This window comes from Vigna unguiculata, chromosome 7, assembly GCF_004118075.2.
Source record: "Vigna unguiculata cultivar IT97K-499-35 chromosome 7, ASM411807v1, whole genome shotgun sequence".
Taxonomy (NCBI): Eukaryota; Viridiplantae; Streptophyta; class Magnoliopsida; order Fabales; family Fabaceae; genus Vigna; species Vigna unguiculata.
In genome coordinates, this window is record NC_040285.1 from 33,447,333 (window position 1) to 33,470,653 (window position 23,321).

General features: G+C 32.4%; 1 protein-coding gene across 3 annotated transcripts; it reads left to right on the top strand.

Annotated features, from left to right (window-relative positions):
• Positions 1 to 1,408: 1,408 nt before the first annotated feature.
• Positions 1,409 to 22,414, top strand: LOC114190744 (protein GIGANTEA). 3 transcript variants are annotated; one of them, XM_028079747.1, is made up of 15 exons: positions 1,409 to 1,649; positions 2,321 to 2,542; positions 3,760 to 3,831; positions 4,010 to 4,064; positions 4,179 to 4,321; positions 4,700 to 4,974; positions 10,639 to 10,694; positions 15,243 to 15,480; positions 15,570 to 15,720; positions 17,777 to 17,986; positions 18,099 to 19,685; positions 20,417 to 20,485; positions 20,795 to 21,013; positions 21,472 to 21,564; positions 21,730 to 22,414. In XM_028079747.1, exons 2-15 carry the CDS (start codon positions 2,435 to 2,437, stop codon positions 22,027 to 22,029), a joined length of 3,576 nt encoding a protein of 1,191 aa, XP_027935548.1. In that variant the 5' UTR covers positions 1,409 to 1,649; positions 2,321 to 2,434; the 3' UTR covers positions 22,030 to 22,414. The 3 variants fall into 3 exon arrangements, with proteins under 3 accessions (XP_027935548.1, XP_027935547.1, XP_027935549.1); XM_028079746.1 differs by having other exon boundaries at positions 1,413 to 1,649; positions 2,401 to 2,542; positions 21,730 to 22,029; XM_028079748.1 differs by lacking the exons at positions 1,409 to 1,649; positions 2,321 to 2,542 and having other exon boundaries at positions 3,754 to 3,831; positions 4,010 to 4,084.
• Positions 22,415 to 23,321: the final 907 nt, after the last annotated feature.

Here is a 23,321-nt window from a genome sequence, read left to right on the forward strand (position 1 = left end):
AAAATAAACTGTGTCTATATCTAACTTATATTATTATTATTATTATTATTATTATTATTATTATTATTATTACTCTTGTTATTGTTATTTTTTATTTCTCTTCATTCAAAGAAAGAAGACCCATCTATCATCTACGTTTCGATGTTCACAAATTAGCTCTCATCACTCGAAACAAACGTAAATTTTACTCGCTTTTCTTTTCACGTACACAGAAAAACTAGGGTGAAAACATGTGATATGTTTAGTATAAGACATTGATGGTTTTAATGTATTAGCTCACCCAATGCATGTTTGTTGTGTGAACTACTCTTAATAACATGTAATTTTGCACAAAGAAAATATAATACACTATACATGATAGCCTAACAATAAGTGCAAATATATATATATATATATATATATATATATATATATATATATGTGATTTTAAGAAAAATAAATTACTTATATTTTGGATCTCTTTTACTAGTTTTCTTCGTAAATTGTTTATTTAGATTCTTAAATAAATAATTGTTAATAAACATATTTAATATGCATAATTAAAAATTATGCATAGTCATATTTAACTTAAATAATATTTTTAATGATAAGCTCAAAATAAATAATATAAACCAATAAAATTTAAATTAATACTAACAGAGAGAAACTACAAAACATAATTCGCACATGTTAAAATTAATATTAATACATATAAATTACATTTTTAATTTTAAGATTTGGAATAGATTCAATTTTGGTCTCCCAATTTAAAAAAATAAAAATAAAAATGAGCCTTTGAGATTCACAAATTATAGTTTTAGTCAATACAATAGGAATTGTTGCGACGACTTAAACAACACAATCTTATAATAAAGAAGAATATTCGAAATAGAGTAATTTAATTGTAATTAAAATATACAGTGTTAAAAAATAAGTTATTATTTATTTGTATATAATAATATTTTTTGCTTACTAATAATAATAAATATACATATATTTTTTGCTATTAACTTACATTAGTAGTATTTATTTTACTTATAATATATTTATTTATATTATTAGTTTATATAGTGTCAATATTACTCAGTTTTGTATTATATCTACATATAATTTGAAAATAGAATTTTCATTTTTATTAATTAACTAATTAGCTTTATTTTACATGTCACTTATGTCAAATACAAATCACAGATTATAACAATATGAACCTGCAGAAATTTAAAGAATTTATTTAAAGTGAGTTATTTAATAGAACTGTAGGAGATGCAAATAAATTTAACCGAAAGCAATAGGTGTAACTACAAATAAGGGCAAGGTGGATGTATGTATGTATATGTGCAATGATGATGGGCGAACATGGATGTGGATACATGATGATGAATGTGCAGAGTAACATGACGTGACACAGGGTGTGAGGTGAGAGGAAAATATCATTGCCACGTATGCATTCAATCTAGGCTTCTCAGAGCTCCTAAAGATCTTCTCCTTCTTTCTCTCTCCCAGTTGTGTTTGTTTACCCTTTCTCTCTCTTTCTCTCACTCTGCTTTCCACCTTGAACCACCACCTCATAAAACTTCACAATTTCCCATTTTTTCACCTCCATCGTTTCATCTTTGCAATCGCCATGTTTACTTCCTGAAATAATTGCTTATGCACACAGAAGGACTCGGGTACTTTTTTTTGCTGATTTTTTTGTTTTATTTTTATTTAACTGATGTAATCATTTTCATGCCTTCCTGGTTTGTTCATGGTGTTTGTGTTAATTTCTAGACTGGATTTCATCGGCTCTCTCTCTTACCTTTTTTTTTTTTTTTTTTTTTCTTTTTAAGAAAATTTTGTATGGTGAATCTGAGTTGTTAGATATTTAAGGGGCTTATTTTTTATTTTAATTTGTACTAGCTTTTGAATCTTAGCCGACCTCTGTGGTGTGGAGGGAAATTCCATATTTTCTCGTACAAAGTTTTATTCTCACTACTATTTTTGTTTTATTATTTCTTTTTATTTTGATTTTGCTCTGTTTTGTCAGTTTTTTTTTTTTTTCAGATTTATCTGTGTTTCTGATTTTCATTATTTGGGAAATAGTTTGGATATTTTATAGTGGTGTTAGAGTGAAAAGAACTTAGAAATTATCAGTAATTTTGAAAAGTATAAATGTTCTAGCAGCATAGAGCAACTAGTTGTCGTGCTAAGTATATACTGTTATCTCGAGATGAATTTGGCTGTCTTCCTATTGGCTTGCTCTCTGTCGAAAGTAAAGTTTTTTGTGAAAATTGTTTTGTTTTGATGGATATTGGTGATGGATTGATTACTAAGGTAAAAAGTATCTGGCCATGGTGAACAGGGAATGGTGAATTACGATATTTTAATTCTTGATTGGTAGCATGTTTTGGCTGGAATTTGGATAACGCTTTTAATTGTCAGAGGTAGAAGGAAACGATACCTTGAAAGTAGATAGATGTCTTCTTCTTCTTCTTCAATGGCTGCTCCCAGTGAAAAGTGGACTGACCGTCTTCAATTCTCCTCATTGTTCTGGCCTCCCCCACCAGATGGTCAACAAAGAAAGGTGCCATTTCACTCTTGATTCCCCCTCCCCAAGCCTTTTCTTCTGTAATGTTCTTTTCTCAAAGTAAACTATAACTTTAGTCATTGAATGCCAGTTGCTCTCTTTTATGAATTATGATTAGAATAATGATAAATTATAATATTTTGTTTAATGTTTCAACGTTTGGAATAAAGCTTTTTGGACTTCAGAAGTTAAGAAATGAAATTTCTATATGTCTACTTACTATTGTTGGAGTCCTCACAACCAATTGGTCTAGAGTTTGATCCTTGCTGCTATCATTCTCCTAATGTAAAAATTGAATTTCAGTGCAATGTTAGTGGGGCCATGCATTATCCAAACGCAAAGGGCACTTCTGTGTATTGGGAATGCAATATGAGTTGTCGAGAGATAATTGGTTCATGAATGGAATAGTATCAAGGGATGCATCTTTGTACTGTAGCCTTTGCATGAATCAGCATACGCACAGCCCCCGATGAGACTAGCAGCTATTTAAATTTAACGTTCTAGCTTTTTGATTTTTTTGATTCTCTGGTACTTTTGGGAACTGTTGAATATCCTGAAAATTTAGAGAACTTTCTTGTATGTCATTTCAAAGGTTTTGGTGGGAGTTTCGAGTAGTAATGGCTAGTGGAGACAAGATTCTGCATTGAAATGCAGAATGCTTAAATTTAGACCAGTGTCAAACTTAAGTATATTTTTTCCAGTTGCATCATTTAAATGGTATTTTTTGCTATCGTAGCCAATTATTTCTGAATTGTCTCCTTACTGGACTTTAGATAGGCTGGAGAGCTTTTCACTTGATGTGCAACTACTCTGTATGTGTGTGTTTCTAAATTTCATTGAGGCCTGATGATATTTCTTCTATTGATAAAAAATCCCCTGATAAAAATAGCCTTGGATGGGATGATATAATCAATTGATTTGTAATCTTTTCCCTACGTAGCTTTACAGAAGTTTGCTAAATAACCATGTTAAATGCCCGTCTTTGTATACAAAAGTCAGTGTTTTATGATACATGTAATAAATTAAAATCTCTTCAGTGTTATTTTAATAGTGAAAAATCAGCAGTCTTTTGGTAAATTGTAAGGCTGAGAGTAGTTGTTTGTCAATCAAATATGTGGATTGTAAACATTTTTTCATCTTTAGTTCTGCTATATTGAAAGCTTATTGTTGTTCCATTTTGTTTGTTTTTGTCTTATCATTTCTGCTTTTCCTAGGATCAAATTGCTGCATATGTTGAATACTTCATTCAGTTTACATCCGAACAATTTACTGACGATATTGCCGAGGTATGATAAATGCTCCCATATTTACTGATGAGCCTTGTGAACTGGAACAAAAACAATCTATATAAATTGTTTTTTATATTATTGTTATTGTTGTTATTATTATTACTATTATTATTTTACATGAGAAGCCAATGATTTTATCAAATGCCATTCACCCTGTTCTATATTATTTTGGCAGTTGATCCGTAACCGCTATCCGTCCAAGGAAATTCTTCTCTTTGATGATGTTTTGGGTATTTATGCTTTTTTGCATGTTAGTTTTACTTATGTTTGGCTCAACATATATGTTGTTACCACATTTATTTTTATCTTATGTGAAATAACTTTATATTTTACATTTCATCCAGCCACATTTGTCCTTCATCATCCAGAGCATGGACATGCCGTTGTGCTTCCAATTATTTCATGTATTATTGATGGGACACTAGTCTATGATAAGGCTAGTCCTCCATTTGCTTCTTTCATATCTTCAGTCTGCCCAAAAATTGAGGTATAAGTATAATCCCCTGTTTCATAGCAAAGTATCAAATTTGACTGAATGCCTCATCTTTAACATTATACATGGAAACTTTGCTTAACACATGACTAATTTAAAACCATTCAAATCTTTCTATTATGAAATAAAACAGCAAGTAAATCAGTTATTCAAATATGTGGAAATCTACTCAAGTAAACTTTGTAGAGAAATTTTAGGAGAATCAGTAAGAAATAAATAAATCAGGCATTTAGCTAATCCCTATGAAAGAAAAGAAGTCTCTTGCTTTGAGTTTTTCATCTTTGAGATTGATTTAATATAGCAACTATCTATCTGACTTCAGTTTTTTCAAAGTGGTTCTCTATTATTTTCATTTTGTGTATTATTTTGCAGAATGAATACTCAGAACAATGGGCTCTGGCTTGTGGTGAAATTTTGCGTATTTTAACTCATTATAATCGACCTATTTACAAAATGGAAAGACAATATGGTGAAACAGAAAGAAGCAGTAGTGGCAGTCATGCTACAACTAGTGAACCTATTAATGGGAAATCTGTGCATAATTCTTTGACACATCAGGAGAAGAAACCTATAAGGCCATTGTCTCCCTGGATTACTGATATATTGTTGGCTTCACCAGTAGGCATTAGAAGTGACTATTTCCGATGGTGAGTATTTCTTAGTAATTTGTTCTTAGTAAGTAATAAATAGTTTATCTCTATCAATTTATTTGGCCAGATGTGGTTAATTATGTATGCATGTATGTTTTAACTTTACTTGCACGTCCTAAGGGTTTCAGTTTAAGGTTTGACCTCAAACTCAACCATATCTCATGGTTCACAATTTCAAGAACCAAATGAAGATACTAATTGTGGTCCGATTCACTTTCAAACCATGGTTTATTAGATTTTGAAGTTTGGTTATTACCACTTGAAAAAAAGAAGGAATTATTGAATATATTTTGTGTTTGTAACACGAGCTCTAGTCCCCTATTATAGGCCTTCTTAGGGAAATAGGGAAACTAACATAAAAAGGAACATATGAATAATATTAAAAATATGAGATACTTATCTATTCTAATAATACCGAAGATGTTTACTACAAACATATTTGCTGCACCTGCTTAAGTCGGTGAATGATATCTACCATTCTCAACTTGCTAGTTAGTTCATAGAATCTTGTGATGGGGAGCATTTTGGTGAATAAATTTACCAATCGGAGTTCTCATGGGTGTGGGTGTTGTCTATAAGGCTACTTTCCAATGTCTCTTTGATGAAGTGCTGGTCAATTTCTACACGCTTAGTTCTGTCGTGCTGTATTGGATTGTAAGGTCATAACCAAATTATTATCATAGAATAGTCTCATACTTAAAGTCACCTAGAATGATTTTCACCCATAACATCTCAAATATATTGTGTGCCATAGGTCAACGCCACTTTAGTATTAGATCAAACAACTACATTTTTTCATTTTTACTAGTTTCAGCAAATTTTCTCCAAAAAGAACATGCGATACCTTGAGGTGATTTTCAATCAACAATTGACCTGACAGGTTGCATTTCTATACCTTTGATGGATAGTGTACCTTGTGAATAACAGTTCTATTGTACTGACTTTAAAATATTAGCGGATTCTATTTTCTGCCCACAGGTTTCTTTTGGGAATCATGCATAGCCTACCACACTCATAGCACGAGCAATGTTTAGGCTAGTGAGATAAATAGATGATCTTTCCCACCAGTCTTTGTTATTGAGTCTTCTCTACTATTGGTATTAGACTAAGTAATCTAGCGGTCCTAGAATCAATCAGTTGTAGTGTGGTCCAAAACATAGGTTGAATACCACAACCTTGTGCTTGCTATTGCAAAAGTATCTTGGCTCAATCCTTGCTGGCTAAACTTGGAGTGATGCATGTTGTTCCTATCATTCACTTTGACAATGTGAGTGTTGTCTCTCCTGCTCATAATCTAGTCCTCCATGATTGTACCAGACGAGGAGCTTGACCTGTTATTTTATTTATTATTTTTTAAAGAAATTTTGATTCAAGCTATCTTTCCAACCCAGTTTGATATAATGAGGTCCAAGCTCAAAGTGTATGATCCCTTATCCTGGTCTAGCTCTCACCCACCATGGGCTTGTTGGGTGAGTCTTAATCGAGTATACTTGATTGGGTGTATTAGCATCCAACAAAAGGGTCTATGTTGTGTAATTTCCTTTTGTTTGTATAATTGTAAGAAGTTTGTGATAGCTTGACCTTAACCAATTTGTTCGCAATAGTTGAATCTTAACCTGTCTATTAGCTAGCTTATTTAGCTTGACTCTATAAAATCATATGGTTTTCTATGAAAAGTCTCAAATCTATTTGTCGGGATTTCTTCTTTCTTCCAATCTTGTGGTTCCTTTTTTAATGGGAATTCCAAATGTTTTGCACCCAATTTTCATATTCCTTCACGAGATCAAGTATATACTTTCTTTGAGAGACAAAGATACCTTTTTTTGGAATGGACAACCTCTATCCAAAGAAAGTACCTAAGTTCCCAGCTCCTTCATTTCAAATTGAATTGCTTGCTTCTTCCTTAAAAACTGCTTTTTCAGTGTCATGATCATCACATGCACTGACCATGTCATAAACATAGAGGAGTGTGAGTTTACCCTGATAGGAATGCTTTATGAATAAGGGAGTTATCACCCTGGCTGTGCCTGTACCCCATGGAAACTTGGGTGAATCTTCCAAACCATCCTTGAGAAGATTATTGACAACCTAGAACTTGACAACCTGGTGGTTTAACTTTCCTTGGTTGAGGCTTTAAACATGAACAAAGGTGCTATAACAGAAGGACAGGGTAGAATACTGGCCATAACATGAACAAAAAGAAAGGACATTTGTTGTATTGAATTAAAGCCAATGGCATTAATCCAATCAACATCTAGAAGAGTAATCTCTGGAAACTTTAAGGAAGTAACAATTCTTTTTCGAAACCCTGTTTTGTTTAGGGTATCAAAGCCTAGCTAAAAAATTATGCCACTTACATTGAGACTTAGAAATTTGTTGTTTATGTATTATGTGCCACTATCAAAGAACAGTTGCATGATAAATTTTCCAAATTGAGTTTGAATCATGTAATAGAAGTTTATAAACAGCTAGAAAACTTCAATTTGCTCTTTCATGAAAAAAATCAGTGTAATAAAGGTAATTATCAATATAGAAGAAAAACATTTTGAACAAGATATATTACGATTGGAAGAAGACCCTCATATAAGAATGAATCCAATCAAAGGTTCAAGGATGATATGCTATTTCTCTCCCTTTTGAATAGAAAAGTTAAGCGTTTGCCAAATCTGGGAATCTAATTTTGGATTGAAAGATATACAAAAATAATATTTGGGAATTGAACTACTTATAGTTACTTGAGCACATCATTTTTGTAATTTGTATGGTATATCATTTTCAATATCAAAATTTGTATGGAGCTTATAGGTCTATGAAGATAAGGGCCAAGCTTGTGCTGCCGAATATTCAAATGCTAATTGGAAAGTTCTCCTATTGAAAGGAGATATATTTGTTGTGTGGTGAATTTATTGCGGATGACATGTTTTCCTAGAAAGTAAGAAATAAAGTGTTGTAACAAGGTACCTTGACTTGTTTGTTCAACTCCATTTCTTGAACAAAGAAAATATCAAATTCCTTGTGCTTTGTCTTGTTGGGAAGAATTGGGAGCCAAGGCAACGTTGCTTTTGTTGATTTGAAATATTGTAAGGGCAATAGTAGGCACAACCAGCTCAAATTGTAGGGTTTGGATCCTAAAGACTTCAGTTGAAATTTGTCCTATGTTAGGGCATTTCACTCGTGTTGAAACTAGAAATCAGCATTTAGTTTTGGATCACCAAGATACATATTTGAACCAATAAACGTTGCAACACATGGGAGTAGACAATGGTTTTGTCGGAGGCATCAAAACCTTGTGAATGGGTCATATGGAGAAATACGATAAAGTTGTATGAATATTTTTCGTTTTTTTCTTAAGTTAAAAGATGCTCGCATTTGTAAAACTTATTTATAAGTTAATTTTTTTTAAGATAATTTGAATTACAAAGAACCCCTTAGTCATCTTTGAAGTTTTGAGAATCACTTTATTCCCATGCACAACAAATGCCTTGCCATTGCATAAATCCCCAACACATAACAACAACCTTCTAGAGTAACATCATCCATTGCCTCCACCATATCATGCTTGTCTGCTCCACTATCATCTTCTATTCTCCTTGATTCATTTTCTTCATCCTCATTCACAACTCCCTCCCTTCTTAGGCTCTTGTGTCTCCTTTGTCCATTGTTGTCATCCCTCTTTGTGTAATCTCTCCTCTTCTTGGTTCCTATTCCCCTACGAAAATCCTTCTCCTTTGTGGTGCCTCGGGTTGTGCTACAACAATGGCATTGCTTTCAACCCAAGCAGTAGCTGATATGATGCAAAGTGAGGCTAAAGGGCTTCATTCTGAGGTCCTTCCTAACGAGGTTGATGAAAATGAAATTGCATCAATCATAGTCGTTGTAGTTGTTCTCCATGAATAGGTGACATGTGGCTTTGTGAGGGTCAGTGGCAAGGGAGATGTTGATGATGATGGAGTGGCCATAGCAGATGTGTTTGTTGAGGTCACACAAGGACCTTGGTAGGGATTATGGAGCAAATTAGGTCCTTTAACATGGGCTTTGTTGTTGCTGAGTGTCATAGAAGTGAACTTCCAAAGCAAGCTTCACACAAGTTGAAAAAAGCTCCTAGCTGTAGCTTTTCAAAAAGCTAGCTAGTGATCTATAATTCTTACAGAGGTACTTTCATTTTTTGTCAGAAATTTTATAGGTACTGCTTGACAAAACTGTCGCAAGAAGTTAATCTAAACATAAGTTGGACCCAGTCGCGGAACTTGGACAAAATATTCAGGGATGCCAAATTATATTTATATATTTGTTATATATATTATTTTTTCTTATTAAATAAAAAATCTTTTTATTTCCTCGATTTAAACTATTTTCAGAGTGATTCACATACTTTTCGATTCCTAATCTTCCTAATCATACATGATGGGTATTCTAATTTATGTTCCAAATTAAGGTTATTCATTATGTGCAATGAAAGTTGTAACACAGTCCATAATACATCTATCAAATTTTACCATATGTAGCAAAAAACACAAAATTCATAAATTTCATAATTTAATAAAATTCCTAAATTTCATAATTTAGGATTATATTAATTTTGGAAGAAATATAATTAGGGTTCATTTCAATTTTATAAAAGATTCCCAAAATCAAAATTAGGGTTCATACTAATTTGGGAAAAACTTAAATGAGGAAGAATATCATAATAAGAAAATCATAAATCTAACACACATAAATCATAATAGAATATTAATCTTGATTCATGAGAGATATTATGATGATACGTTTTTAACCTCTCTGGTCTCCAATCTCTATATCCGGACTTATCTTTTTACCTTTTTTTTTTTGTTTTTTCTAATTGTTATGCCTTATTGATGACTTAATGACCAAAAACCTTATAGTCAAGAGACAAAATTCTAATTTCTTTTGTTAACCAACATCCATCAAATTAATTGTTATTTTAATTTTTAAACAATAAAAATATATGAAGAATCAATGTATATAAATAAGATGATGAGAAGTTGTTTTAAATTTAGTATAAATAATATAATAACATATAATACAATTTTAACATATATACAAATATAAAACATTAAAAATTTTTGGGGAGCCTATGTCATAGTGAAGTTCCGCCAGTGGCTGGGCCAGACATACCTTGAGTCAAATAATGATTCCCAACTCACAGAGGTACCCTAACACTGCCAATACAGGCTAAATATGCAAATTAACCATTGACCCACCTATTGAACTTGTGATCCAGTAACTACTATGCTTTATTTTACATAATTATGATCAAATCTTTCATTTGCGTCTCTCATCTCTCAACAATTACATATCACTTGTAAAGGATGAAATATAAGCTTGTTGGCAGTTTTTCCTGATTGTTAATTGAAATACATGGATTGAGCTGAAAATCATATTTCATAACTGTGAAAAGGAAAGCATTTGACTCATGTTCATTAGGGATTTCCAGTATTGGAATATAGCATAACTTAGTTCAGGGGTACATGATTTTGTTTATCTTCTCAGTAGTGTAAATTATGTATGGTTATAGTCTCTCCTTCTTTATCTTGGTAGAATCAAACAGCTTTCCATGGTATAATAATTTATTGAATTATTTTGTTATGTTTGCACTGAGCATCTTTGATTTTAGTCCATGACTTTGCTGTATGATAACAGGTGCAGTGGTGTTATGGGTAAATATGCTGCAGGAGAACTCAAACCTCCATCAACTGGTATGATAAATTTTGATAATTTAATACAGAATGCTGTTCTTTCTTTCTTTTTTTAAATTCCACAATAATATGTGAACAAATTCATATATAAAAAAGGAGTCATTTCTTTAGAAAGTAGAGAGTTTGGTTAGGTTGTATGTTTATTTTTAGTTTTTCGTAGCACTTAAAATCTGCTTCAAATACTTTTAACCATAGATTGAGTTTATGTTTACACTATATATGCACAGAAGTTGGATTTGCCTTGTCCGTGTGATCTTGTTCATTCCTCCCACCCTCTCTATTATTTATGACGCCTCTCTTCTATCCCTATCGGTTGATCCAAATATGATATGAAGATATTATTGAGCAATTAAGTTTAATTAGTTAGTGTAATTAAATTGCTTAAAACTGATGTAGATAGTTAATCTTATTCTATCTTCAAATAAGTTTAGTATTCTTTTTCCATTTTAAGACTTGAAGAGGATTTTTCTGTTTCAGTCTTATCAATCATAATGTACTCTGGTCTGTGACTTTATAGGGGTGATTTTCAGTTTTATGTTTTGAAAATTTCAAAAGTTAAACCCAGCTTTTGTTGAGTTTTCAGATTCAGTTTTTTAGATTTAGTTTTTGATAAATTGCTGCAATTTACCTTGTCCCAGTGGAAACTCTGCCAATATTAAAAAAGAAAAACATTGAAACATAAAATAATTGTAAGTGACAAATTAACTAAAAAAATGAAAACTGTGAAAAAAAAAATTGACAAAATAAATATTAACCATAGAAACTATAAAAATTGTTAAATATAAGTCACTCAAGCCATCCTATATAACCGTGAAGACTATTGCTGTGTTGACAGTCTTGCTAACATTGGACTGAAAATATATTAGACTTTACTTGGTTTGTATTTTTGCTTTGTATCATTAGTTTTGATTTTTTTTTGTACTAGTTATCAACTCTCAGACTTTAGATTTCTATAGCTTTTTTCTTTGGGAGAGTTGTTTTCTTTTACATGATTTTCGTTTGGTCTTCCATATTTTTTGTATCTGTTTTTTCTTCCTCTTTTATATACATCGTTCCATGTAATGATGGTAGCAGCTTTGAAAGTAACAAAGGTAGTGGCAGTGGTAGAGGTGGTGGTGAAAGTGATAGTAATGATGTCATGACAACAATAAGGTTATAAACAAACATAACAATATGGTTTGCTTAAACTAAACTAAATTTACAAATTGTTTTTTCTTGATTTTGAAAACGAATGTAAAAGTGTTTCAAAATTGAGTAAAAAACTATTTCAACTGGAATTTTACCGAATGCATTTTGATTGAAAATTGCATCTAGAAACCAAAAACTTGCAACTAATATGAGTGATGGCTAAATTAACTAGATTTTGATAATCTTGCCATGCACCTCATGTTTTTTGAAGAAGTATACCCTTGCGAGGCATCCAAAAACGAGGGAAAGGATAGAAAGTTCTATGCAGGAAGAGATGGTATAAGGCACTTCGAAATTTAAGATTGAAAATGTACAAATCACTAAATAGAAAGTGGCACGAACAAGGCTAGTGAAAACCTCTTTGGGGAGTTTCATGTGAAAAAGGAAAACTAATCTTGACCTTCGGTTTGGATAGAGAATTTCATAATTTCTAAGACATTTAAATACATTCAATTTGAATTGATCTCATTTCAAATTATTTCAATTTTCAAATGTTTTGTCCAGATAAGACAATTCAAATTTACTGAATTTTAATTTTCTCGTTTGGGAAAGAATTTCATTTGCCATCAAATGCAAGGACTTATTTATTAGTATTTCAAAAATATCACTATGGATTGTCTTTTTTAGTTGATCTTGGTTGGTATTATTTTTCAATAAATGTTAATCAAGGCTTTTTAATTGGCATTGACAACTTTTTTCTCAACTGACATTGGTCAATATTGTTTACAACTAATATCAACCACAATTATTTAGTTTGCATTGATTGATGTTATTTTTACTACATTGCTGACAAACAATCCACTTATTGTGTAGGGAAAGTTTCCCAAGTCAACATTAGGGAAAAAAATCCTAACAAACTTTTGACAGAGAATAACATTGGTGGCAATGATAAGAAAGTAATCATTGTAGACATCCCAAAGAAATAGTCACAAGAAGCACCAATAAAAAAAATGCAAGTTGACGACTGTCAAAAATAGTTTTCCTAAAATTGGACAAGAAATATTGACTTGAGAGAGAAAGATTAGTAGCAAAAAAAGATAATCCTATTTTAACAACATAAATATAAAAGTAAGTTTTATCAACTTCAAAAAGAAAACCCTAGTTGACATCAACTAAAAAGTAGCCCTCTCAACGACTTCCTTACCAAAATCAAGCTAGAAAGAAAATATGAAAGTAAGAGACAGTTCAAAATAATCCGTGTAAGTCTAAGTTCTACATTGAATAAAGTTGATAAAGTTAAACACTATAAGAAAAACGACCCATAAATCTAATGTTTTGAAGTTTTGGGTTAAAAATTGTGTCAATTACTTATGTGAGTTGGGTTGATGTCACATATCCTTAACTATGAAGTTCAGATATGGTTTCTATGGAGCGTTTCCGACATAGCTATTCAATTTTTTTTTTATTGTTACTATTTTGTTATAATTCGGTGGCCATTATCTAATTAAGTTCTGATTTTTTTAAACCAAGTCTAACTAAATATAAAAATTCAAAATCTGAAAGTGTATAAAATTAATTAAAAGATATGACAATATCTAAACAATTTAATAAGTAATTATTTAGTAATAATTGATTAAATTTTATAATATCTTAAATATGTCAATAAAACTGAAATTAATCATATATATATATATATATACACGGTAGACATTTGCTTAAGTCCATATTTTGATCTTGAACGTTTAATGTGGACTTAATTAGGATGCAGACTTATGAAATTTTAAGAGTCATATTGCAATATGGAATATTATGATTCATATAATTACAAAGAGTTGAGAATTTGTACGAAAACATGAGAGATATAAGAGATATGTTACAAGAGAAATATATATATATATATATATATATATATATATATATATATATATATATATATATAACAAAATATAAAGTCAAATGACTTTACGTGATTTTTTTTTCTAAGAATAAAGTCAAAAAATTATTGATCCGAGAATTTTCCCTTTTTAAATGCGGATTTAGGCAGGATGCGGACGGAATTAAATGAGTGCAGATTTAAGCGAATGTTTAATATATATATATATATATATATATATATATATATATATATATATATATATATATATATGTGTGTGTGTGTGTGTGTGTGTGTGTGTGTGTGTGTGTGTGTGTGTGTGTGTGTGTGTGTGTGTGTGTGTGTGTGTGTGTGTGTGTGTGTGTGTGTGTATGTATGTATGCGTGTCGTGTTCGTGTCTTATATTTTTCACTTTAGTTGTATCTGTGTGTCCGTATTCGTTTCTAGGCTTCCCTATCAGTCTCCCAAAAAAAAAAAGACTCAACCCATCAATGATATTAGAGTCGATGGTTTGTCTTAGTGATCAACGTAGGCTGTTGTGACGACAACAACTACAACTACAACACGAGATAACAACATCACAACCACAACTTAGATACAAGGGTCACTTTATACTTGAAGGGTAATATACCATATGAAAGGGACTCACATTTAGAGGGAAGATTGTTGAAAATAATCCGAGTGAGTCTAAATCTCACAATGAGTAGAAATGACAAAGTTAAACGTCATATAAGAAAAAATGTCCATAAACCCAGCGTCTCAGAGATTTTGAGTTAAAAGTTATGTTAATTCCTTATGTGGACTAGACTGAAGTCACATATATAATTTCTCCCTAATGAACCCCCTATGAAAAAACCCATCAGAGATGTGAATTTGAAATTCTTACTTTTTTTAAGGTGGAATTTGTAATTTTCTTATTTTGAGTAAATGCAATTACTCTCATGTATAAAAATATAGAATTTTGATTTCTTTTGAAATTTCTTACCCTAGCAACACATTTTTCGTAAAGCATTTTAATACCCTCTTAAACTTTTCTATTTAAACACACTATTAGTGTTTGTGTTTTTGATTGCACTAGGTCATTCTATTTAACCGTAGAATGGCCAACTGAAATCCAAATGCTTAATGTTGAAGAATTTTACAAATGCCAAAGCTATTGCATCCTGTTAGCTATATAATAATAGAACACCAATGAGGAAATATAATAATAGAGTACAATGTAGAAATCATGAAGCTTAGGATTTACATATCAAAGTTAACTTTTTATGTTCTTATTTTTATTTGTGATCTTGGTATATTTGTGTGTGTGTTTTTTTCTTTCTTCGATTGTGCACTTATTCATTGCAGTTAATTGTCATCGTTAACACAAGTCTTCTGGTGTGATTGATATCCTCCATGCACTGGTAGGAGATTAGAAATTAATTTTGTTCGTGAAACAACTCTGTAAAAAGTCAAGTTTTATTAAAAAGGGTTATCACTTATATATTGTCACTAATGTTTATGTTTTTAATATGACAAGGAGATGACCTTTTTCTTTTGTCTTTTAGCTTCTCGTGGTTCTGGGAAGCATCCTCAACTTGTGCCGTCGACTCCACGATGGGCTGTTGCCAATGGTGCCGGTGTGATATTAAGTGTTTGTGATGATGAAGTTGCTCGTAATGAGACTGCTACTTTAACAGCAGCTGCTGTTCCTGCACTTTTGCTTCCTCCTCCAACGACTGCTCTGGACGAGCATCTAGTTGCTGGATTACCGGCTTTGGAACCATATGCTCGATTATTTCATAGGTTATTTTTAACTTAAATACCTTTCTTGATTTTTAGTTGTTCATAAGTTCATACGTCTGAGAAAATATATATGCACCTAACCATTGCAGATATTATGCTATTGCTACTCCAAGTGCTACACAGAGACTTCTTCTTGGACTCCTAGAAGCACCTCCATCCTGGGCCCCAGATGCACTTGATGCTGCTGTGCAGCTTGTGGAGCTTCTTCGAGCTGCTGAAGATTATGCATCTGGCATAAGGGTAAGTACAATCCTGATAGACAGAATAACTGCAATGCTGAATTTAATGAAAACATGCATTTTTACTACTATAGTTTTTATATAAAATTTCTGTTATGCAACTTAATTCAAAACCCAATTTATATTGAAAAGTTAACATGTGGCTTGACTTTTTACATTGTTGAATATTTGGTTTTTCACTAGATTTTCTTTCACGTTATATATTTTTTAATAGTTGGTGAATCTGCTAATTTTCTTAAGTTTGTCACTTGTATGGTTCTGTTTCTTGCTATGTTAAACTAGTGGATGTTATAAGCTATTGTATCATTTCATTGAATCTTGGAAAGTGTGCATAAGTTGCTATAGATTTGGAAAAAAAAGTTAAACTACCTCTCCTAAAACTAGTTTCCATGTTATACATGAGAAGTATCCAGTGCTTTTGTTGTTGGTTAATCTTCACCAGAAAACTTGTTTTAGTGGAGTCGTCCTTTCCACCGTGAGTGGGTTAAATCAAATACTTGTAGCTGGAAGTTTTTTTATTTAGTGACATTTTTAGTAATTCATTTGCTTTAATTCATTTTAAGGTAAGGGGAATTGCACTTACTTCTTTATAATAACTAGCATGTTGACCAAAATTTATGGAAAATAGATTATGCAGATTAAAAATTTAAAAGTTTTAAAATGTACAAATTGAAGGATTTTATTTTTATATACTAACAATGTAAAAAAATCTGTACTGTCATCCAATTATAAATTATCATATGATTAAACATAGCAAATTTTGTAATAATTAATTTAAGTTGGTGATTATAAATGAACTGGCATGTAGCTTAGCCGACAATATATAAAAAATTAAATCATTTACTGTAATTAGTATCACTTTATTACGATTAAATAATTTAAGTTACTATGATTAATAAAATAAAGGTAGTATGTGTTACTTTATTAAAACACAAAGAAAAGTGAGTGTCATTTACAAACTAGTGTGTGAGTGAGTGTTATTTAAGAAAATCTCAGAGGAGGTGAGTGTAATTTCCCCTAAATGTGATATTTGGTTTAACATGTATTTATAACCTTATGAAGCATTATGGAAAGACTTATATTGAAAACATATAACTAATTTTTTATTTTTTATTATTTAATTATTATAAAATTTATATGCAGTTTTTAACTTTATATAGATGATTTATATGCAGAAGGGACAGTATCTTTATTTTAAATATTTGAATCTCTTATAAGAATTGAAAGTTCAAGGTCACATTGATTTTTTAGTCATCGTGATCATCACCCATTACTATGTTACCCGCATAGTCAACCAAAAAGTAAATCAATTAGAGAAACATCTATAGAACACTTGGTCAGGTTCACTTCGGATCATGTCATATTAGGCACAACACTTCTAAATCCCCCAAACCATGCGTTTTTAAGTCCATATTGAACCTTATAAAGATGACATACGTATCCACAACATTCCTCCTTAGTAACAGAACAAGGTGGTTGCTCCATATACTTTTCTGGTTCCATATCTCCATGAAGGAAGATCTTCTTAATGTCTAATTGATAAGATAACTAGTTTGCATAGCTGCAAAAAAAAAAGAAAAAAAGAGATGGACAAGGATTATCTTAACCGTAGAAGAGAAACAATCTTGGCTAACCACTTGGGTGTAGCCTTGAGCTACCAATTGAGCATTCAGTCTATCAATACTTCCATTTGGACCAACTATGACAATGTATACCCAATAACTCCAACAATGAACGTTGCAAGAAGATGAGGAACGTTTATCTATATTTGATTAGATTCTAATTTTGTCATTTCATCAATCATTGTGTGTTGCCATTCTGATGAGAAAGAGCTTCGTGTAGAGAGACCTAGGAATGATGATGACAGTAATCGCATAGACAAATGTATAGTGTGTAGGATAATAGTGCAACATACAGTATCAATTCTGTATGTGCATTGTAGTGGGATTACTAGCTACAGGATAATATCCTATTGTGCATTTTGAAATTTTCATCTGAAGAAACTCAGATTTAAAACCAATTGACTGATGTGTTTTTCTTTTCTTATGTCAATGAAGCTTCCTAGAAATTGGATGCATTTGCATTTCTTGCGTGCAATAGGGACTGCAATGTCCATGAGAGCTGGTATAGCTGCTGATGCTGCAGCTGCTCTGCTTTTCCGTATACTTTCACAGCCTGCATTACTTTTTCCTCCTCTTAGACAAGTTGATGGAGTTGAAGTTCAACATGAGCCTTTGGGTGGATATATTTCTTCCTACAAGAAGCAGGTTGTGTTCATGTTTACCAGTTAACATTTTTTAATGTTGTTCTAGATTTGTACAGTTATGCATGTAGGATTTTTTTGTACACTTATGATCTAAAACCTTTGTTGTTGATCAGATAGAAGTTCCTGCGGCTGAAGCCTCTATTGAAGCTACTGCCCAAGGCATTGCATCAATGCTTTGTGCCCATGGTCCAGAGGTTGAATGGAGAATTTGCACCATTTGGGAAGCTGCTTATGGCCTGATTCCTACAAGTTCCTCAGCTGTTGATCTTCCAGAAATTATAGTTGCAACCCCACTTCAACCTCCCATACTGTCATGGAATTTGTACATACCCCTACTTAAGGTCCTGGAATATCTTCCTCGTGGAAGCCCATCTGAGGCATGTCTTATGAAAATATTTGCTGCCACAGTAGAAGCTATTCTTCAAAGGACATTTCCACCCGAGTCCACTAGAGAACAGAGCAGAAAGTCAAAATACCTGTCTATCATTGGGTCTGCCTCTAAAAACCTTGCTGTGGCAGAACTTCGTACAATGGTTCATTCCCTTTTCTTAGAATCATGTGCGTCTGTAGAGCTCGCTTCACGACTACTTTTTGTTGTCTTAACTGTCTGCGTCAGTCATGAAGCTCAATTCAGTGGAAGCAAGAGGCCAAGAGGTGAAGATAACTATCCAGCTGAGGAAATCATTGAGGACTTACAAACATCTGAAAACCAGAAAGAATCAAAAAATAGGAAAATGAAGAAGCAAGGTCCTGTAGCAGCGTTTGATTCTTATGTTCTGGCTGCTGTTTGTGCTCTAGCCTGTGAGCTTCAGTTGTTCCCTTTGATTACACGGGGGAATAATCATTTAGTTTCCAACAATGTTCAAAATATAGCCAAGCCTGTTAGACTGAATGGATCTTCCCATATTAGACAGAATGGATCTTCCCATATTAGACAAAATGGATCTTCCCATGAGTTGCGAAATGGCTTAGATTCTGCAGTACGTCATACTCACAGAATTTTAGCAATTTTAGAGGCACTATTTTCATTGAAGCCATCTTCTGTTGGCACTCCTTGGAGTTACAGCTCAAATGAGATTGTTGCAGCAGCTATGGTTGCTGCACATGTTTCTGAATTGTTTAGGAGGTCCAAAGCTTGCATGCATGCTTTGTCTGTTTTAATTCGTTGCAAGTGGGACAACGAAATTCACTCCAGGGCATCATCATTGTATAATCTCATAGACATTCACAGCAAAGCTGTTGCATCTATAGTGAACAAGGCAGAGCCTTTAGAAGCAACCTTAATTCATGCACCTATTTGGAGGGACTCCCTTGTTTGTTGTGGTAGTAAAAGGCAGAATCAATGTGAAAGTAGCCGCTTTGACCCTGGGCAAACATCTATTGTACCTTCAACAGATACATTCCCATCAAAACCTAACCATACTTCTGAGAAAACCCCTTGTTCAAACGAAGCATCAGGGTGTTCCTTGGGTAAAGGTGTCTCTGGTTTTCCATTGGATGCTTCTGATCTAGCCAACTTTCTCACAATGGACAGGCATATAGGATTGAATTGCAATGCACAAATTTTTCTCAGATCCATGCTGGCAGAGAAACAAGAATTGTGTTTCTCTGTAGTTTCACTTCTATGGCACAAGTTGATTGCATCTCCTGAGACTCAACCTTGTGCAGAAAGCACTTCTGCCCAACAGGGATGGAGACAGGTACAAGTACAAATGTTATACTTCAGAAACTTTATCATCTTTTCTTTTTGAATATTCTTTTTTCTTCCAATGGTTGAATTGTGCATGTTTTTAACCTATAGTGGAATTTGAGAAGAAAAATTCTTTGATGGAACGGCCTAGTTCTTGTTAATCATAGAAGTTGGGTTCTGAAAAGCCAGAACTGCAGTTTGAGGATAAATAAGTGTATCATGTCTACAAACAAAAAACATGGGAAAGACTGCCAAAATTATGTAACAGATACATTTGAAGAAATTTCTGATCTGAACTTTTACAAAGCCGAGAAAGCAGCTTCCATAGGGATTAGCATTGAAAATTATTTATATTGAAAAAAAAGACTAAATAGTTGTTCTCATTAAAGGCAGATTAATTGATCAATTAAAAACCGCTACGCTACATTAAGCTGGATGAAGTGTCATACCAAGACAATCTACCACTAAGATGAGATATACTGGGTGTAACTTCTGAATTTCAAATGAAACTATAATAGTATGTGCCAACTGGTGAGAGGTATCGAAGAATTCACATTTTAGTTTCTTGTTTAAATACTACAAATTGGTAAAGGTTGACAAAGTTGCCCTATTGAGTTAGATGATAAGATAAGAGTTATAAATGTGTGCAATGTAATTGTGTGGATCCAAATATCTCTTTTATATCCCTATTTCTACTGTAAAAGGTTCATAATTGACTATTTTGGATTTAATGTTATGTAGGTTGTTGATGCCTTGTGCAATGTTGTATCAGCCTCACCAACGAAAGCAGCTACTGCTGTCGTTCTTCAGGTCCAAAATTTCGTCTTATCATGAAGGATTTCATAAATGACCTTGGCTGCTAACTTGGACTCGACAGTTACTATTTTTTTTCCAAAAATATGTCATTTTTTAAGCAGATTTCCAAATTTTAGGAACTATTATTTCCAATATCTATGAGAATTGGCTTTTACATTTACTGGCTAGAAAGTTCTATAGCTGATACTGAAGTTTCATCTATCCAATGTTTATTCGTTATATATTTCTTTTATAAATAATTATTGTCATTATTTCCTGCATTTTACTTGTTTAGTCACTTTCCTGGGCTTGTTTACTTGTCAGGCGGAGAGGGAATTGCAGCCATGGATTGCCAAGGATGATGATTTAGGTCAGAAGATGTGGAGAATCAATCAGCGGATTGTAAAATTGATTGTGGAACTTATGAGGAATCATGAGAGTGCGGAATCATTGGTAATTGTGGCAAGTTCATCAGATTTACTACTGCGAGCCACAGATGGGATGCTGGTTGATGGAGAAGCTTGTACTTTACCACAGCTGGAGGTAGTGTGTTTCAACATTGCCTTCTCTATACATTATTTAGCTAACTTAATATTTTTATTTTAGTACTCCAACCATGTTGTACACGTAATCAGCTTGGTCTCTTCAAAGTGTGAAGCCTTCAACAATTGGGCTTCCAAAAGATGAGCCTCCTTGTGTTGCAATATATTTCTAAGCCTTTCTATATCTATACAACCAGCATAGTCTTCATCTTAGGTTTTCGAAATGTGCACGTTAATGGACTCACACGACGTGACACATGCTGAGAAAGTTATATCAAAACGTGACTTAGAGATTACTAATCTTATGAACCATCTTTCTAATAATACATCATGATTTCATTTAACAAACATGAATTTTGAAGCAGCCATTAGTGGCAATGTGAAGGGAGAATTTGCTGTTTCATATATTTTTGTTTTATATCTAAGCTATATTTATGTTTCAATAATTGCAATGGCCAGTTATTGGAAGCGACAGCGAGAGCGGTTCAGCCAGTGCTGGAGTTTGGAGAATCTGGATTGGCTGTGGCAGATGGCCTTTCAAACCTTTTAAAGGTCAAAAATTTTCCTTATTGGAACTTAGTGAATACAAATATACTTTTAAATTCCAAGACAAATGCACATTTAGAAAAGGGCTATCCACTGCAAAACCAAAAACTCTTGTGCTTTTTCTTAGTCATGATTACTGATATATTTGAGCTGTAAACAAATCACATGCAGTGTCGTCTCTCAGCTACAATCAGATGCCTTTCTCATCTCAGTGCGCATGTTCGTGCTCTGAGTATATCAGTTCTTCGTGACATTTTGCATACTGGTTCAATCAGATTTAGTCCTAAACCTCGGAGAATAAATGGCACCCACAATCCCTCTTATCAATACTTCAATTTGGATGCCATTAACTGGCAAGCTGACATAGAAAAATGCTTGACTTGGGAAGCTCACAGCCGAATTTCAACAGGATTGTCTATTAACTTTCTTGATACCGCCGCCAAAGAGTTAGGCTGCACTATCTCCATGTGAAATGAAATCAAACTCTGCAACCATCCATCATAGTCTGTGACATTTTTTTACTAAACTTGTAGAAAAGAAAAACATACGTTATTGATGCTTATGGAACTAACGTGTTTACAAATAAGCAACATCATCATGCTAGTCCTGTTAAAAAGAGTCACAGTCATAATTCTAGTATGTTTATAGAAAGCTCATTTTGTATCATGCATGTATTGTAGCTAAACTAAGTTTTCACCAACAACTTGGTCGTGACTCTGGTCTCAATAGAACAGACTTGTACAGTAACGATAGACGAGGCTGTAACCAGGTCCTTTTCTTCATTATTGTCTCATTTTGTGTTATGTTTATGTTGATTTAGCTTGTAATGAAAGTCAGTGATAATTGTTTTGGACTACTGTGTGTTCTAGCGGGCATTTCCTTTCTTCAATCTCTTGATTTTGTAGGCTTTTTATCTTCTGTCTCTTTCATTGTCTGATTACAATGAAATTTTAGGAGGTTTTCGAGTTTCGCTTGATTCTAGTTCTGATCAATCTTTGTCATATATAGTTAAATATCATTAATTATTTTAGTTTGTTTAAAAACTTAATCACGTGCCAATCATAGAAAAGAGTGGTTTATGAAACGTTAGGCACTAGGCTGGTCTTGAAACTCAACTTTGCTTTATCTTTTACTATGTAAGAATTAAACATATTTAACAAACTGTTAAATTTCTTTAACAAATCTTAGTATATAAGGAGGCATTATTGATTTTGTTAGACATACTAATGATTAGTTGGCAATGTCACATATATTGACTAATTATAAATCTCATCAATGTAGCGTGGAAAACATTTTAAGTATGGACAAATAATTGTGAGAAGTAAAATTAGTTTATGTAAAATATTGGTAAAGTTTGTTTAATTCACATAATCATTTTCATGGTAATAAAACAATATATTAGAAACGTTTTAAAATTAATATAAAAATCTAAAAAATGTGGGAACAGTAAATTATTGTTTTTATTTGAAAATATTGATATATCATATTAAAAGAAATCAAATATTCATCATAAAAAATAAATGTTTTATTTGTTGTTTAATAATATTGTTAAAGAAACAAAAATAAGAATTTTGCTTTAATCAAGCAATAGAAAACAGAAAATATAAAGTGGGAGTAACTTTGAAAAATATCCATGGTGAGTCAAATAACATAAAATCTCTAAAATAATAATAATAATAATAAAACATATGTATTTTTTATAAAAAAATGAATATGTAATATTTATCAATTCATTACCTTGTTCATTTTGGTTTAATCTTGAT